Consider the following 19,704-nt stretch of genomic DNA (forward strand, 5'->3'; position numbering starts at 1 on the left):
AGCATTGTTTCTACAGTCTATAGAAGAGATATATATACGATTAAACGTTGTGCTGTTCTTGGCTGTCAGGAAGCAGATGGATCCTTTCACAGTATCAAAAAGTGTTTTTAATTATAAGGAATAAAGAGAAAAAATGAAAATATGCAACAAATTACTATACAAACATAAGTAGATAAACATGTAAAATGCAAGAAAAATGTGGAGTATGGGCCCTTTAAACCCACATCCATAAGCAAGGACGAGGAAAAACCCAATTAAAGCTACAGTGCTGGAGATTTATTTCCACTGTCACAGTGCAGAGGACTCAGAGGTCGCTCGTGTATATCGGTATGGCTGCGCTAGTTTTCCTAATGAACGGATAGAGACAGGTGCAGGCTATTAATTCCACAGAACAGGTTCTCCCCGGGTTCTTAATAATTTAAACGTGACTGAACATCGTTAAGAGAATTAACTGCTGTGCATTTAAAAGGACAGAAAAAACAGGATATTTCATTAAAGCCAAGTCAGAGCTTTGGAGTACATAATTATTGTTTGTTATCCTGCCACAGCCGCCGTGTCTGTGTGGATGTTATTGTGAAAAGCCCCTGTGGGATGCCGATCGATACAGACTATTATTTTTCCTTTATTTGTCCCCGGTGACGGCACATTCACATTAACGGGGTGTTTTTTTATTTGGCAGGCAATGAGGGTTCATATATAATACACTCCCATCCACTGCCAGAATGAGAGGCTGCCAGATACTGTTTCTCCTCTGAATAACAACTGATGCCCTGAATCATGATGCTTTATTACCTGGATGACATTTTCCCCCTTACAGAGGACAGAAATGTGCCAGAGAATGTGAGGAGCAAAAAGAATATCATGGATGGATAGATGAATGAGTAAATTAGCATACTAATCAGGGATGGATGGATGAATAGATGGATGGATGAAATGGCATACTGATGGATGGATGGGTGGATACAAGGAAGAACTGGCATACCATAGGATGGATAGATGGATGGATGGATGGATGGATGGATGGATGGATGGATGGATGGATGGATGGGTGGATAGATTGATAGATGAATGGATAGACAGATGAACTGACACACTGATGGCATACTGATGGATGGATGGATGGATGGATGCATAAACTGACATACTGATGAAAGGATAAATAGATAGATTGATGGATGTAGATGAGCTGACATACTGATGGATGGATGAATGGATGCATGGATGGACGGATGGATGGATGAAATGAAATACTAATAGATGGTTTGGTGAATAGAAGGAAGAATTGGCATACCATGGGAGAGATGGATAGATGATGAATATATGGGTGGATGGATGGGTGAATAGATGGATGGATAAATTCACATACTGATAAAGGGATGGATAGGTGGATGAAGAGGTGGATAGATGGATAAACTGACATGCTGATGGAGGGAAGGATGGATTGATGAATGGATGGATGGATAGATGGATGGCTTACTGATGAATGGAGAGAAAGATGAATGGATGGTTGGGTGATTGGTTTTACTGACATACTGATGGATGGATGGATGGATGGATGGATGGATGGATGGATGGATGGATGGATGGACAGACGGATGGATGAACTAACATATTAATGGGTGTTTGGATTGATGCGTCCAAGGATAAATGGATAAAATGACATATAGATGTATGGATGGATGGTTGGATAGTGAATAGATGAGTAAACTGACATGATGGATGGATGAATATGTTCATTTGTCTGATGTTTTTGATGATGTCAGAGCAGCTGTAAGTGATTGAACCTGCTCATTATGCCCTACATGGCATTCTGTCTTGTACAGATGTCACAAGGTCCATCTATAGTTTAGCTTCTTCTCATTAACTCATACTTAACATTAGCAGAAAGTTGTATTGAAGTCTTGTTTGAGAGTCACTCTGCTGGTATGACTGATTGCTAAACTCATCTGATTGTTTGTTTACTTCAAAAGCAATAACATGCTCCTGTGTCACTAACAGGCTGCCCCTATGACCTGCAGCTGAGAGAGGTGAGGCGTGAGTCTCTAGTCTTGATGTGGGCGGAGCCTCTGTACCGAGGCCAGTCACAACTCACTGGTTATGTGGTGGAAATCAGTGAGGGGGAGGAGTCAGAGGACTGGACTGCAGTGACCCAGGAGCCAATCACAGACACCCACTTAAAGGTCCGTACGTAGCTTTTCTTATAGGAAAACACAGTTTTCCCCTTTTACTCCAAACACAGTCAGTTAATCAAGTCAAGTTTCTAAATTTGGTTTCTTTAGTTTTGAACAGGAGCTTCCAGGCTAATTATACATATGGAGCTGCTCAGTAATCTTATGTAGACCTGTGTATGTGGCTTCTGACTCTGTATGATATACTGTTATCTGCAAACATGGAAAAATAGGTGTAGCATAACTAAAAGCAGCAGCCATCATGTAGTCTGAAATGAAATTGTCATTTTTTTTACCCGTTTGATGTTTGTCATAAAATAATACTTTGGTATAACCAAAGTTGTTGTGTTCTAATGCTGAATTAAAGTTAGTTGGGAACAGTTAGCTAGATCTGGCCTGTGTAATGCTAGAAGGCCCTTTCTGTCTTTCACTGATGGCATTAGTCAATCAGACTAAACCTCAAACATTAAAAAGGAAAATAAATATTATTCCATATATGGTAATATATTTCCCTGTAAGTGCAATATGATATGAGAATATTACAAACAGACACTATTACTTATCACTGTTGTCGGAAGAAAACCTTGTATTTCCAAAATGGTCATTTTACAGGAGAAGGAAAAACTTTTTTAATGTTAGTCAATGGAACCAGACTTTTTTCCAAGTCATTTTGGGTCATTTCTATCAAATACAGTATAAGTGCATACATTTTCTTCCATTGCTGTCAGCAGTGGTGAGCCGTACGTATTAAAGCTAGACCCTCAATTTGGCAAAAATGTCAAAAACTAGAAAAATGCTATGATAATGCTAATTTCTGCTAGTGCCCCTATGAGAGTTTTTATAGTAGGTTAGCATTAGGCTTAGCTAATGCTAATACACGTGAATATCTTTTGGCCATTCTAGATTAAACACAGACATCTGAAGCACATTGGAGCATATATCTGAGCTTGTATGTAACAGTTTTACAGTGACTACCTGTAAAGAGTCCTGTCATAGAGCTGCCACCTCTATTTTCCATTGCTAACAACCAACCAGTACCTCATTAGGACTCATAATCAGTATTCATAGTCAGTGATGTATCTAGCATTCTCAGAAGAACTACGCTGACATTTTACTCAAAAAATAGTTTCCACTGTAAGTCAAAGCGTGATTGGTTGATTCCTCTGTCACATGGTGTTTATGTTGGTAGTTAATGTAACGTGAGGTCTTCAGTCCAGCTCCTGAAGTCCTAACCAAAGGGAGAGCTTTTCTTGGTCTACTTAGATACAATAGAGAAAAAAAATCATTTTCCGCTGGGCGTTTAAAGATGTTTACGAACAAAACTTAATAATAAAATAAAAGTATCACTACTATTATTGCAGTTTAAATATGAGAGATGTGGTGATAATATTAAATAAAAATTATGTATATTTTTTTTAGTTCTTAGAAATCATTAGGCTTTCCCTGAAGGTCTTGGAAGCCCTGATGCTTCTCCTCTGGCTGTCAGTATTGTAAATAAAGCTATGACTGTAATGTAAATGAAGTTCTAGGCCCATCTGTCTGATACAATGCTTGTTTGCCTGCTCTCCTGTTCTAACTGATGGAAACCATTTGTTTCCTGGAACTGTTGTAGAAGCAACACCACAAGTGTGAACTTTTCTCTGAAAAAATGATGATGAAGCCACTTCTAACGCAGATCTTTTGACATGAAAGCTCAGACTGGGACAGAATAACACTGTAAAAAGCAAGAGAAATGTGAGATTTAAATGTTGTTATTAGATATCCAGGCTGCAAGCTGGTCAGACGTACCGCCTACGTGTGTCTGCGGTCAACAGCGCTGGAGTGGGAAGACCCTCTCTACCCACTGAACCAGTCGCAGCCCAGACCAGGCCAGGTCAGTTCATTTAAAGGAATACTATTCATTTTCAATCTTCATCTGGCTGATCTGTGTGGTCAGGGACTATGGACAATAAACCTGTTGTGCTTCAGGTTGAAAAATACTGGGTTATTCCTTTAAAGAAGCCCACAGTGTGCTGACCCAACATATTTTTAATAACAACTTTATCCAACAATAACTTGTACAGTATGTATTTAAATATTATGAACTACACCCCAAAAGATTGTTTAGATGTTGCATTTAATATTTCAATTAATAAAAGGTAAAATAATAAGATACTTTTATGAGTAATGTATTTACAAAAATGCATATCAGTTTCATTAAAAAGTAATCTAGTTTTTAGTTTTTTTAGAATATAATTCTAGATGTTACTATATTGGAATTTCATTCTGATAGTAATTTTGTTAAAACTGTATTTAGAAGAGTAATTTTATTAGAACTTTATTCTAGATATCAATTTATTACAATGCAATTCTAGATATTAATTTTGTCAGAACTTTATTCTAGATATAAATTTTAATAGAACCTCATTCTGGAAATTAATTTCAGTCAAACTTTATTATGGAAATTAATTTTAGAAAATAATTCTACATGTCACACTTAGAACAATATTTTGGATAGTAATTTTATTAGAACTTCATTCTGGATATCTATTTATTACAGTGTAATTCTAGATATTAATTTTGTTAGAACTTTACTCTGGATGTTAATTTTATTAGAACTATATTTTGGATATAAATTCTTTTAGACATTCATTCTAGATATATATTTAATTTGAATGTAATTCTTTTTACAACTTTATTTTGGATATGAATTTATTAGAACTGCATTCTGGATATTAATTTTATTACAACTTTATTTTAAATATAAATTTTATTAGATTTTATTCTGCATATTAATTTTATCAGAACTTCATTCTGGATGTTAATTTTATTGGAACTTTATTCTGCCTTTTAATTTTATTAGAAACATATTTTAGACATTAATTATATTAGAACGTCATTCCAGATATTAATTTAATTAGAATGTAATTCTAGATATACATTTTATTAGAACTTTATTTTGGATAAAATAAATTATTAGGACTTCATGCTGGATATTAATTTTATTAGATATACATTTTAGATATTAATTTTATTATAATGTCATTCTGGATATTAATTTTGTTAGACTTTTATTCTGAATGTTAATCTTAATAGAACTATATTTTGGATATTCATTTTATTAGAACTTCAATTTGGGTAGTAGCTTTATTAGAACTTTATTCTGAATATTACTTTTATTATAACTATATGGTAGATATTACTTTTATTAGAAATTTATTTAGGATGTTAATTTTATTATAAATACATGATCCTTTGCTCCCTGGAACTCAGCATGGTTGAACTGTCAGTAAGATAAGATAAGATAGACTTTTATTATCCCATTGGGGGAAATTTGCATTGTTACAGCAGAATACACAGTAAGCAGATAAAGTGCAGTAAGTAGACAAAGATGTGCATCATACAAAATACAAAATATGATATACTATAGAAATAAATAAATAAACAAGGCATCTGAAGAAAAATATAAAAAATATATAGGATTAAGGAACATGCAGTTGTATGGATATTGTATATTTCTGTGCAGGTAATGACTGGATATTGCACAGAAATTGTAGATATTTCACAGTAATAATTACAGATATTGCACAGAACTTGTGTATGTATTGCACTTGTACCATTCTGTCAGCAGCAGACACTGCACATTAATTAGAGGTAGGATAAGATATAGGTCTATGTGGTGTGTTCATAATAGAGTGCACTATGATAGAGTGAGGTGTGAATCCATAGTGTGTTTATGACAGAGAGTGTCTGAGTCTCTGCTCAGTATTTCATTATAGTAACGCATTAACACTGAACAGCAAACATGCTCCTTCACTTCTTTACTGCTGTAACTCTCAGGAACAAAAGACATCGAGATTGGAGTTGATAATGATGGTTTCATCTTCCTGAGCTTTGAGGCACCTGAGACAGAGGATGAAGGCCAGATTAAGTGGAGTAAGAACTACACAGAGGCTATTGATGCAGGAAGAGCTCATCTGGAGACCAAGCAAAACAAGTATGTCCATTAATGCAGTCCAAACTTCATCCTGGAGTGCTTTAATAAGTACATGTATAATGCTGAGCAATTATGTTTGTCACAGATCTACATATAGCATAGATGCTGAAAAGACAAGAAGTATCTCTGGCAAAAACATACAGTAGACATAAAGGCAAGATGTTAAGGCATAAAGATGCAGTGGTTAAGTTGGTGGTAAAGTGTAAAAAGCATTAGAAAAGCCATGAAAAGATGTGATTAATGGAATGGCTTGGCAGGAAAAAATAAATGGTCATACATTTCCCCAGATGTGGTTTAGATGTTTAATGCTGGAGCTACAAGGCAACCATTGCTAACAAAATAATTGAAGTCAATATTCACTCAAATCTTTACTGCAAATACATCAAAACTTCTCTCAAACCCATGCTTCTCAAAAAAACACTAGATGTCAATAGTCACCCAAATCTTTTCTGTAACTACACTCATAGTCAAAAAACAGTTGCACCCAGAAGAAAGTGTCTGACTGCAATGCTACTTCAAATGAAGATAAAGGTTACTGGGAACAATAAATGATTAAAAATTTAGACTGATATGAGCAATATTTATTGAGCAATATTTATTGAGCAGTGTGGTGTCGGGCCACCATGTTTACAACGCAACATGCCAGACATCTCAAGGTTCCTAATGGTGTCCTGCGATAATCCAGCCCATGCAGCTTGAATATTCTCACACAGTTTCTACAGATTTTGTGAGTGTTGATAGTGCATCCAATAGCACCCCACACGCACTGGCCATGGTGCCTCCACACAAATCAAATCAAATCAAATCAAATTTATTTGTATAGCGCTTTTTACAACGGATGTTGTCACAAAGCAGCTTTACAGAATTTCAGAAAAGACAAAGTTTCAACAGCACTGTAAGAATGTACAAAAACCCCCCTGGTGGGCAAGTCAGGGGCAACAGTGGCAAGGAAAAACTCCCTCAGAACTGAGGAAGAAACCTTGGGAGGAACCAGGGGGGACCCATCCTCCTCTGGTCAAACTACCTACAAGTGATTATATTACTAATATTAATAGCAGTAATATTGGTATTAGGAAGAACTAAGAGTCTATGAGAACATGGGCAGCTAGTCCAAGGCAGGTGGTGGCAGCTGGGGCATGGGCAGCTGGTCTGAAGTGGGTAGCAGGAGGCTACACACCGATTCGCTGGTCATCTCCACCAAGACTAAAGCAGGAGTCTTCACTGATAATGACCCAGTGCCATTCTGAGTCACTCCTTGAATGGCACGACACGATTGCAGTCTTTGCCGATGTTGACATGGTGTTAACGGCAGTCATCATAACGGTCTGCTTGCATGCAGTCATGCATCGTGCAGCTGTCTGACAATGGTGCTGGCACTAACAGGATGGCTCAAGGAGGGGCATCACTACTCGCTGATTGTCTGCAATCTTGGCTGTTGGGTTACTTCATGCATGTCAGACAACCTGTCGGATCTTCCTCTCCGTGGTTTGAGTAGGTCTCCCAGATTCTTCATGTCCCTGGTGCATGCCTTCTTCTGTCCACTGCCCCCAACACCCTGCTATGGTAATATCCGCATGACCAGTATGGCACATAATATGTCGATAAGACCAACCCACTTCACGGAGCCCCACGATGTGACCCCTCTCAAACTCTTCCAACTACTTGAATTGCTTTTGAACTTTTCTCCGAGGCAAACTTTGCTTGCAAAGGATGCTACTGAAGTATCTGAGCTTTCATATGAAATCTGACATTATGAGTTTGGGGCCTCATATAATCCAGTTGTGTGGTTCTGAAATTTCATATGGTGAGTTTAAATTAAGGGTGCCCCTTTCTCTTCCTTTCTCTCCCTCTTTCTCAGTTCCATATGTGTCTTGCTTTTACGTAAACAACTGGGATATAAAAGTGGCCACTCAGGACTTTTTTGTTAGACATTTCTTTGCCATTCATTCTCTCTCAGACAAACCCGGGTGTCTGATTTTGATGCCGATCTTTCTATCAATATCAATTGCAATAAACTCTTTTTTTATGCAAGCGAGACAGTGTCAGCGGAGATTTCTTCATCATCTTCACATCATCGCTATTTGAATAAACAACACTACCAACACAACAGCACATGTGATAATGGAAAGCATGTGCAACAGGACAACCTCAAATAGTCAGTGAGGCACAGCAAGGCCCATCCTTGCGTGAAACTTGAATCATTTGTGTGTCTCATGAAGTCAAACCTAGCCACCAAGTTTCATTCCTGCTGATTGATTCCTTCTGGGTGCAACTATATTTTTGACAATGAGCGTACATCCCCAAAACCTCTCTCAAACTCTTACTTTTCTAATAAACAGTAGACATCAATAGCCAGTCAAACTTGTTGTGAAAATACATCCTCAAAACTTCTCTCAATCCACTCGAACCGCTTCCTGGTCTTCATTAAGGTACAGCCGATTTTTCAATATGGTTTAGAGCACAGCGTGACTTACTGCAAACTATTACAATGAGCAAAGCTTTATAGTATAGAAAGTTACTTCAGACAAGTGGTTTGGGGATGTATTTACGCACAAAAAATTTTGTGGCTATTGGTTTTTAATTTTTGTTAACAATATTAGCCCCGTAGCTCTAGAATAAAACTAAAGAAACACCAAACCATGGAGGCCAAGCATGTCTTTGCTGATCAGCTCCGTTTAGAAAATTGTGTAAAATTGATTTTTCATCAAACTGTTCCTTTAAGGTGCATGGATATCGCCGCTTTTGGAAGAAAAACTTGTATCTCCATTTTTGCTGTTTTTCAGTTTTTGGCATAATTTATAAAGTGCCTGTTGCTCTTTACACTGTGTAAATTTTATGAAGAATGGACACAAAGAAATGACCCAAAATTACTTGGGGAAAAAATCTGGTTCCATTGACTTACATTAAAAGTAATGTAGGTTTTTTCCGTCTCCTGTAAAGTTACCATTTTGGAGATACAAGGTTTTCTTCCAACAACAGCAATAGGCTTTGCATAATGAATAGTAGTTGTCCATTTGTGGGCACTGAGGTGGTAAGATGTAGTGGTAGTCATAAAGATAAGTTATGTAAGTCTCACAGATGCAGTTGTAGTAAAGCAGTAAAGATACAGATGTGTATTTTTGTCCTAGATCTGTTCTGACCTTCAGTGCTGCCTCAGAGGAGGACCTGGGCCTCTACACTGCAGAGATGATGGACAGGCCTGACATCTCCTCCAGCTTCAGTTTCACCGCTGAAGGTATGCACCACTGTGATCTCTCTTCTCTCTCTGCCCAGACTAATATCTGACCAAATGACGCAGCTGCTGCAGCATTAAGTCTCCACTTTTTGACTGTTTACTCTTTTCTACTTGAATAGAAAGCTAATTGTCTTCCTTCTTTAGAGGCATGTAAAAGCTCTGAGAGCTACAAACTGGTGGAATATTTACAGAGACACTGCAATTGAGGGAAAGTATGGATACTATGTTGAAATCTCAAATATCAAATCTCAATACTTAATTAGAAGTGCATATGTCCACAATAATTTCAAACTCAATGAAAAGTAAAAGTATCTACAATGAACATACATATCAAAGTAAAAAGTTAACAAAAGTAAAATTTCCTTAATTGAATTAAAGGAACTACAACTCGTTTGATTGTTGAACAAAAGAAAATAAACAAAAAATATTTTAGCCTTAAGTTTTCTATTTATCATTAGTGACTTGATTAAAATGTCTTAAGGAAAATGTTTATGGGGAAAGTGAAAAGCAAGCATATGTGCAGATGACAATTAAGACCCTAAGCTCACATTTCAACAGGAGTGGGTGGGTAACCAGCCCACTGCGGGAGGGTGCGGGACTAAATGTTTCAGTTGCAGGCCCAAGCGGGACAAATGATGATGGTTTTCTGCAGGAGTAGGATGAAATCTTGCAGGAGTGTGACAGAAAGAACCCTGCACAGACTTCTGCATTGAAAGTCTAAATTGGTAATTGAGTAAAAGTCCTATTATGTATTAAACTTCAATAATGTTTCAGTAAAATACAAATCTTTCAAATCTTGCTCTTGTAAGCAAACAGTGAACATGTATGTTCAAGCTATATGCTGTTAACAGCTTTCCAGTAATGAAGAAATAACCTGTGGATTTCACCAAAACTGTCCACTTTCGATGTAAACTGAGTAGTCCCAATCTTGGACAGTGAATGTGTGAGCAGCATCCTGACTAGTCACAAGGCTGACGTGTGTCCCACCCATACAGCTTTAACAAAACAGCTGCCATTCCCTCTGTTCAAGCAGTGAAACTGAGAGAAAGCTAACCACCAAGCGAAAGCTGACACAGCAAGCATAACTGAGCTACCTTCTCGCTGCATGTCATCTTCTTGTTTAAATAACCATGCCAACATTCATTGGATGTATGTCTAGCAATAAAGTGCATAAGAAACCTTCTTTGAGACGTTGCTATATAACAGCTGGAAAATGTTTTTAGTGAGTGGACACAGCAGATCTACAACACCACCATATATACAGCATATTTCACATGTTTCTCCACTCATGCTTGTTAAGTTCTGTTTTTGTGGTGTTAGAGGCTGGGAATGTAGAACTGAGGACTGTCAATCAAGCCTGCTCATTAGAATATTAGGCCAAGCCCCAAACAGATAGGTCCAATAATAACAGTTAGTTGTGCGTTGTTGTTAGAGCTCTGTCTTTTTTTTTTCATTCAAACTTTGCTGTATGTCTGATATAACACTCAATTTTAGTCAAAATTTTAATCTAAACACTTCAATAACATTTTCAAATTTACAACATTTTCCACCCCTGCCCTGCTGTTGACTTTTATCATTTTTATACCAGTCACCAGCTTCTCTGTTTCTATGTGTGTTAGAAATTTTAAGCATTGAAGCATTTCAGTTTCTTTAAGATTATGAAAAGCGTACATTCAGTCAGGTTTTGACTGGAACGGTTGCTCTTCACTGTGAAAAAAAAAATAGCTTGGCATGTGAAATAATCTTAAATCTAGTAGATACAGTACTGTGCAAAAGTTTTAGGCACCCAAAACACATTTTCAAAATCTATTTATTTGTGTAGTCTGTGTTTATTTGCTGAGAAAAGTGTTAATATTTGAATAAAAATGTATAAAATATTAATTAATAATGGTTTTATTTATATTTATATATATATATATATATATATATATATATATATATATATGATCATATAAATAATAAAAAGTGATTTTATAGATGTTAGTTTGTTTGTTTAACCATTTATAAACTGGAGGAAGCCCAGTATTATATGCAGTTAGAAAGCAATTTCTGGTTTGACCAATCATTTCTTGTGCTCATGATGTAATTGATGATATTAACAGGTCTCTGTGGTGGCTGTGAAGGTGTCAAGGAAAGAATGGACCCAAGAAATTCTTGTTACTTTTTATTGTTTTTATGATTATTTGAATTATGAATATGACTTTATTCTAATGCATACTGTGATAAACTCACTGCTGAGGTAAATTGTTTAAAAATGTGCTTAGATGCCTAAAACTTTCACACAGTATATCTAATATTCTTTATGCTGAGATTGCTTTAAGCTTATTGTAACATTATTTAAATTATAGACATTTTATGTGTTTTGAGTAATTTTATTGAGTAAAATTATTTCACTGTATTAGTGGATAATTTAGCATATTTTAAGAAATGTACTTGAAACTTATTAAGAAGGTTATCTGCCAACATTGTGAGATAATCTTACACAAAAAATTATATCTGAGCGAGTGAAAGCATCTTAGTCAAGGGATCTAGTATGTCTCATTATGAGACTGTTGTAAGAATATATATCGCTGCGTTTGGAAGAAAACCTCATATTTCAATTTTTGTTGTTTTTCAGTTTTTGACATAATTTGAAAATCCCTGTTGTTCTTTACACTGTATGTAAATTTCACAAAGAATGGACCAAAAAAATGGTGCAAATTGACTTGGAAAATTTTTGGTTCCATTGACTTACATTGATAGAAAAGTAGGTTTTTTTCTTCTCCTATAAAGTTATCATTTTGGAGATACGAGGTTTTCTTCCAACAACAGTGATATATATGATTATTTCTAGATATATTTTACTCATTTTAGGTCATTTTGTCTCATAAATGTGTTTTATTCCATTAACTGGTCATTTTACTTGTTTTAAGTGTGAAGATTTCTTTTTATATTTTTTTAAGCAAGTAAAATAATCTGCATGTAATAATGACACATCATATTATCATATTATACATTTCTTAAAACAAGTAAAAATGTCTAGAAATAAGTTAAATATTCTGACAACATCCTGACAACATCAATCTCATAAGGAGAAATATATATATATATGGGCCAGATTTAAGATGTTTTCACTTGATATGGTATGACTTTTTGCAATATACTCAATAAAATTACTTTAAATGAATAAAAAACATCTAGAAATAAGTTAAATAATCTTATAATATATATACAACCACCTCAAAATGTGAAATATTAGATATTTAGACTAGATTTAAGATCATTTCTCTTGTTAAGATGCCGTTTTTTGCAGTGTTATGGTGATAGTGTTCTTTCAGTATTCTCCAATCTCCAGCAGGTACAGCAGCTAGAGCCACGGCGAGGCCCAATGCAGACCGCATTACTTTGTTTTGATGGCAGGGGGATTGTGGGAAATTGAATTTGACATTGCAATTGTGTCTCGTCTCACAGATCTGGAGAGGCTGATGGAGCTGAGCTGGCAGATCAGAAACCCATGTGAGTGAAAGAATGCATGGCTGAATTTGGTCTGTATTGAATCTGCGGGTCACATTGAGAGCCGGAGTGCAGTTTTGTTATTATAATATTTCTAATACTGTAGATACTGTGTGTATAACATTGTATGTAGGTCATCACTGTCATATAAACTCTATTGGGATTTACACCATTTGAAAACACTAGATAAGCCAATACCAGCTTCCAAATGACATTTTTAAAGTTCACTCCTTGGTACATGCAGTACTTACAGGGAAACCACACTGCAAAAGCAGCCTGTTATTTACCCTTATGTGGTGTTCATGTCTGTGGGACCCGTTTTCAATGTTTACCAAAAGAAAAATTGTGCGATTTATTATTATTTCAACCTCAGATTCTTGGCCTTTGCTCATTTTCTGTGAAGAACATATAAAATAACACACTTTCAATGATGTCACATGTGTGTGTGTGTGTGTGTGTGTGTGTGTGTGTGTGTGTGTGTGTGCGAGATGGTGGACAGCATTGACCGGCTGCTGACTGGCTGCAGCTGCTAACGAAGAACCTTATGCTTAAAACATATTTAAACACATTTACATATTTTCAATTTCTGTAAAAAACATATTTTTACATAAATTGTTCTGGCTGTATTGATTTAATAAACAATAATGTGGTGGGTCCACCAGACCACTGAGTAACAAACACATCAACACCACACAAGGGTTAAATTCTAAATATTATAATGTAATTATCTATTCACACTAAATCCATGAGAAGTCATCAGCTTCGAGATTTGAACCCCACTTTTGAAATGAAGGCATCATTCTGGATATTATAGTTTATTAAAACTTTTATTAAAACTTTTTTGTTATTAAAACTATAAAAACACACTGGTCGTGTGATTCTCTCGGTGTGCAGTGATTGGTCTGCGGTCTGAAGGCTGGCAAGTGGACGTGTCGGAGCAGGGGGCCGTTCGGTTATGGCTGCAGACTGAGCCTCTGTCAAGCGCTGCTGAGCTGCGCATGATCCTCAATGACAAAGAGATCTCCAGCACGCCAGTAAGAATACACATATTATGAGCTATTCAGTTAAATATTTGCCATCTTCAGTGGGCTACAGGACATTCAGTACACAGTAATTCACTGTGGAGTACTGTTATAATCCTGTGTGTCCATCTGCAGGCTCGTAAGATCAGCTTTGACAGACCAAACGGTCTGGTGGAGATCGTGTTTGACCAGCTTTCCAAAGAGGACGAGGGCTCATACACAGCTCAGCTGAAGGACGGCCGAGCCAAAAACCAGTTCACCCTCGTCCTAGTGGACGAGAGTACGTTCAGACTGTTCTCATTAATGCTCTCCAAACACCTCAACACATCTCTGCTTGCATTTCATATGCATTATCTTTCACTTTCAGAAAGAAAACAGCCATGTTTTGTCATAGTTTGATTGAAATAAGGCAAAAATGGCAGAACAGAATGTAAATGTGAATGTAAATCATGAAAATACTTATGTGTCATATAGGAAAACTTCAACTCATCTTCTCGGGGTTAAAAATTAAACAGCTCAGTAGTCAAAAACTGAGCTTCCCCTGAACTTACACACAGCAATATTAGCATATAACCAGTCTGCTAGCTGCAGCTATAATTGATTGAGGCTTTATAAGCTGATTGCACAGTTGAATCCCCAGTGTTGAATGAAATTGTACAGTATTCCTTTGTGTTTGGCTGGGTTTTAATCAAACACAGAGGATTTTGCTGTGTGATCAAAGTTCACTGTCAGTTTCAACACTGACATTTGTACAGATATAGTCCTGACCTGCTCTTTTCTTTTTGATCTGATCATTTGGCAGAGTTCAAGCAAACCCTGGCCAAATCGCAGGCCAAAAGACGGGACTGGAAGAGGCGGGCAGGTGAGTGTCCGAGAGCTCGAGACCCCGTCACTGCCAGGGTTACTAGATAGTTCAGAACTTGTCTAGATGCATTGCAGTTTAGCAGCATTCTGACCCTTAACAATAGCAGAATGTTTTTTTGTGCTATATAGAACCCTTTCCAATAAAGTTCTGTATAGAACCATCTACAGCACATTCTCTAGCAATCTGAAGAACCCTTTAATGTTGCAAAGAACCATACAAAGTGTGTACACTTAAAAAACAGTTCTTCAAGGGCTCTTTAGTAAAGAAAATGGTTCTATATAGAACCCTGAACACTCAAAAAAAAACCTTTGCATAAATAAAGGGTTCTTTGCATCATTAATGCATCATCAGTTCTTCAGATTGATGGAGAATGTGTTTTATATGGTTGTATATAGAACAAAAAAAGGTTCTTCTATTGTTACAGGCTTGGCATCATAATTATAGAAGAACCCTTTTGGGTGCTATATAGAACCCTTTTCAAAAAAGGTCTGTATAGAACCATCTACCAAACGTTCTGCATCTATGTGAAGAACACTTTAATGATGCCAAGAACCATGCAAAAGTGTTCATGGATCGTTATAGAACTTTTTTTGGAAAAGGTTCTATATAGCCCCCAAAAGGGTTCTTCTATTGTTACAGGCTTGACATCGGGAACAATAAAAGAACCATTTTTGGTGTCTTATATATATAACCATCTACAGCACATTCTCCATCAATCAGAAGAAGCCTTTAATGAGGCAAAGAACCCTTTAATCATGCAAAGGATTCTTTGAGTGTTTATGGTTCTATATAGAAGTTTTTTGAAAAAGGCGCTATATAGCACCAAAAAGGGTTCTTCGATTGTTACAGGTCCAATGTCATAACAATAGAAGATTGCTTTTTGGTGCTATATAGAACCCTTTTCAAAAAAGTTATGTATAGAACCATCTACAGGTCATTCTTCATCAAACCAAAGAACCCTTTAATGATGTGAAGAACTGTGCAAAGGATTCTTTGAGTTTTCATGGTTCTATGTGGTTATGGTAAACCCCCTTAACATTCCAGGCTTATTACCTACTAAGGCTTATTATTCAGTAACTAAAGGGACTTCAATGCAAACTAATGGAGTTTTTCTTTGATTATAGAAGTGTGTAATAAAACTTGGGGTCTGGTAAGGTGTTAAACTTTGTGACCCAAATGAGGAAACTGATACTAAACTGAGACTCGAGTGGAAAATTACTACCAAACTATAAAGCAGGGAAATTGCTCAGCAATGCAAGCAGTGCTCCCTCCCCTTTCTACTTCATGTTTGCCCTGTAGGTAACTCATTAGTTGGACTGATTCACATGTTTTGATTGGTTTAGTGTGTTATATGTGAGTATTTAGGTTTGCACTGTTAGAAATAAAGGTTCTGTGCAGGTATATTTTTCTTCATCAAGGTACAAATGATGTAAATATTCCCTCAAAGGTACAACAGTGGATTTAAGGTCAAGTTGTGAACCTTAAATAAGTTTTTCCAGGTGAAAAGCTTGTATTTGTACCTTTTCATAACTGAATGTTTTAAAACAGAACAATTAAATAAAAAGCCTGGAGACGAGACGGGGTGTGTGGAGTCGGTACAGCCTAGAAAATATCATTTCATTCATTTCATGGATTATGGTACAAATATGTTCCCTGACTAAAGGTACTGAAATGTACTCCAGTGAGTTTCATTATATATACACTGACATAACATTATGACCACCTCCTTGTTTCTATGCTCATTGTCCATTTTATCAGCTCCACTTACTGTATAGCTGCACTTTGTAGTTCTTCAGTTACAGACTGTAGTCCATCTGTTTCTCTGATACTTTGTTAGCCGCCTTTTACCCTGTTCTTCAGTGGTCAGGACTGAGAACAGGCTAACAACCAAAACTATCCAGCCAACAGTGTCCTGTGGGCAGCGTCCTGTGGTCAGCGTCCTGTGGGCAGTGTCCTGTGGGCAGTGTCCTGTGACCACTGATGAAGGTCTCGAGAATGACCAACACAAACTGTGCAGCAGCAGATGAGCTATCGTCTCTGACTTTACATCTACAAGGTGGACCGACAAGGTGTGAGTGGACGCAGTGCTTAAAAACTCTACCAGCACAACGCACACTAACACGCCACCACCACGTCAGTGTTACTGCAGTGCTGAGAATGATCCACCATCCAAAAAGGACCTGCTCTGTGAGGGTGCATGGGGGTCCTGACCACTGAAGAACAGGGTAAAGGGGGGCTAACAAAGTATCAGAGAAACAGATGGACTACAGTCTGTAACTGTAGAACTACAAAGTGCAGCTATACAGTAAGTGGAGCTGATAAAATGGACAATGAGCGTAGAAACAAGGAGGTGGTCATAATGTTATGCCTGATTGGTGTATGTATATATATTGAGAGTGCATATCGGCTTGTCCTGCATACTTTCAGACAGCTTTGAAAGTAAAGGATGTGGCTGTTAATGCAGTGGAACCTTCACATCAAGTCTAGTGTGTCTAAGTACGGTGATGTATAAAAGTTCTTTTGACACAGAACAACAACATTAATATGCCTCATGAAAAAGGAAAAATGGAGGTGGTGGAGAAAAAAAACACACAGTCCAGCCAAAAGCATATCAGATTGGTGCAAAAACACCCAATCTGGCAACCCTGGTTGCTGCACAAATGAGGGCAGCTGAGCACCGGCCCCGCAGTGGCAGAAATCAGACTAAAGCACAAAGTTAATATTCAGTTCAGGCCTGAGGATTGCGCTTTCTAAACGTATTCCATTAGAGATTAGCTGATTAAAATTGTAATACAGTAATGTAAAGGATTACCCATCAGTCTCTGTAATGTAATCTGGTCACATTTCATTAAATGTGAATTAGTTTCCACTTTAAGGCTATGTATTAAGAATAAAATGTGCTGTTATGAGTTCATCCACTGGCAGCCATCCCCCTATCACGGTGTGACACATTTTAATGCTCATTTGAGATTTATTCCTATTTTCATATTTGAAATCTCATTCCAGTAGAAAAGCGAAATGGTGATATTAGGTGTTATCAGAACACGTTGCAGGGCTGATTCGGGAAATATTAAATCGCTGTTGTCGGGACAAAACCTCATATCTCCATTTTTCAGTTTTTGACATAATTTGAAAATGCCTGTTATCCTTTACATTTTATGTAAATTCCACGATGAATGGACTAAAGGAATTGGCCCAAAAGTACTTGGATTTGATTATATTAAAAGTAAAGGAAGTTTTTTCCTTCTCCTTTAAAGTTGCTATTTTGGAGATACGACGTTTTGTTCCGACAGCAGCAAAATGCGAATGCACTACTGCCTATAAACTAGTGTGGAATAGCCAAAACAAAATGCTAAATGCTTCATAATGTGCTTTGTTTTTTCTCTCAAGGGCCCCACTTTGAGGAGTTTTTGTCCTGGACTGTAACGGAGGACTGTGAGATGATTATGAAATGCAAGGTCATGGTGCTATTGATTTGCATGCACATTTGAACGCATTCATTTCATACGTGAGGCATGAATACAAAGTGGTCTAAAAGTGATGTTGAGGTCACTTCCACTTCAGCGTAGCCAACACAGTCAACTGACAATTAAGTCTTTAATGAAACTCACTAATACTAGTGTATGATTCACAGTGTCACAATTGGCCCCTCCCAGTCCTCCATGTGCTTTTGTTTTGGTCTTGTCCATGTGATTCCTTGTTTTGTTTCTTCCCGGTCCTGCCCCCTTGTTTCCAGACCCTCCCCTGATTGTAACCACCTGTGTTAATCGCCTGTGTCTTGTTAACCCTGCTGTATTTAAGCCCTGTGTTTTCCCCTATTAGGTTGCTGGTCTTTGTTTGGTCTTTGTTTGGTCTTTGTTTGGTCTTTGTAGTGTATTTTTTGTAGTGTATTGTACTGTTTGGGGTTTGATCTTCTGATTTCCATTGTGTGTTTAGTCTGTTTTTCTTTTTGTCATGTCTGTACCCTTTCTTCCCTTCTCATACGCAGGTGACGAATGTGAGCAAGGACACAAAGCTGAAATGGTTTAAAGATGGTATGGAGATCACACAGGCTGTGTTTGAGCCATCTGGAGTCAGCACTTTCACTGTGCCTCAGGTACCTGCCTCAAACTGACACAACTACTAGCTCATATTAACCCTTGTGTTTGTTACTCAGTGAGCTGGTGGACCCACTGCGTTATTGTTTATTTAATCAATACAGTCATAACAATTTATGTTAAAATACCAGATGTTTACAATACCACAAGTGCCCAGCGTAGGGATCTCCATTAGCAGCTGTAGCCAGTCAGCAGCCTGGCGCACACACACACACACCAACAGCAGGCCATGTAGGAGAAGAGCAGAGTGAAGGACACGGCACCTCCACACTTTTTTTCCCGTAGGTTTAGCCCAACACCACATGTGTAATATAAATGTGTGAGTGGTGAAAAGAGTGAAGGCACTGAAAATGCGATATTTTATATGATCTTCACAGAAAATGAGCAAAGGCCAAGGAATGTGGGGTGGAAAAAATAAAAAAAGGCCTCTTTTTTTTGTTGGACATTGAAAATGGGTCCCACAACATCACACACAGGTTAACTACAGCCTAGCTAACATTGCTAACAAAGAATAAAAACTAGTGAAGATCAGATAGCGTAATGATTTAGTACTGTGTTTAATTTACTTGGCTCAAGTGGTACATATTTTACATTTGAATAAAATAGCACTGCTGTCGAAAAAAAAAATGTATCTCTATTGTTTTTCAGTTTTTGACAGTTTTAAAATGCCTGTTGTCCTTTACATTGTGTGTAATTTTGATGATAAATGGATCAAAAGAAACGGCCCAAAATTATCTGAAAAAATGTCTGGTTCCATTGACTTACCTTGAAAGTAGAGTATGTTTTTTCCTTCTCCTGTAAAGTTACCATTTTGGAGATATGAGGTTATATGTAACAATCATACAATTA

The 19,704-nt window shown here is 37.1% G+C and overlaps 1 protein-coding gene across 1 annotated transcript in view; it reads left to right on the plus strand.

The window, feature by feature from the left end:
• myom3 (myomesin 3) overlaps positions 1–19,704 on the plus strand; it is a 109,849-nt gene that overhangs the window by 80,803 nt on the left and 9,342 nt on the right. Inside the window, exons 20-29 of the mRNA XM_017695793.2 lie at positions 1,999–2,180; positions 3,927–4,041; positions 5,988–6,144; positions 9,273–9,379; positions 12,830–12,874; positions 13,766–13,905; positions 14,029–14,173; positions 14,696–14,755; positions 18,149–18,216; positions 18,747–18,854. Coding sequence (XP_017551282.2) covers positions 1,999–2,180; positions 3,927–4,041; positions 5,988–6,144; positions 9,273–9,379; positions 12,830–12,874; positions 13,766–13,905; positions 14,029–14,173; positions 14,696–14,755; positions 18,149–18,216; positions 18,747–18,854 — 1,127 coding nt within the window. The remainder of the gene's footprint in view (positions 1–1,998; positions 2,181–3,926; positions 4,042–5,987; positions 6,145–9,272; positions 9,380–12,829; positions 12,875–13,765; positions 13,906–14,028; positions 14,174–14,695; positions 14,756–18,148; positions 18,217–18,746; positions 18,855–19,704) is intronic.

Source organism: Pygocentrus nattereri, chromosome 24 (genome assembly GCF_015220715.1).
Source record: "Pygocentrus nattereri isolate fPygNat1 chromosome 24, fPygNat1.pri, whole genome shotgun sequence".
Lineage (NCBI taxonomy): Eukaryota > Metazoa > Chordata > Actinopteri > Characiformes > Serrasalmidae > Pygocentrus > Pygocentrus nattereri.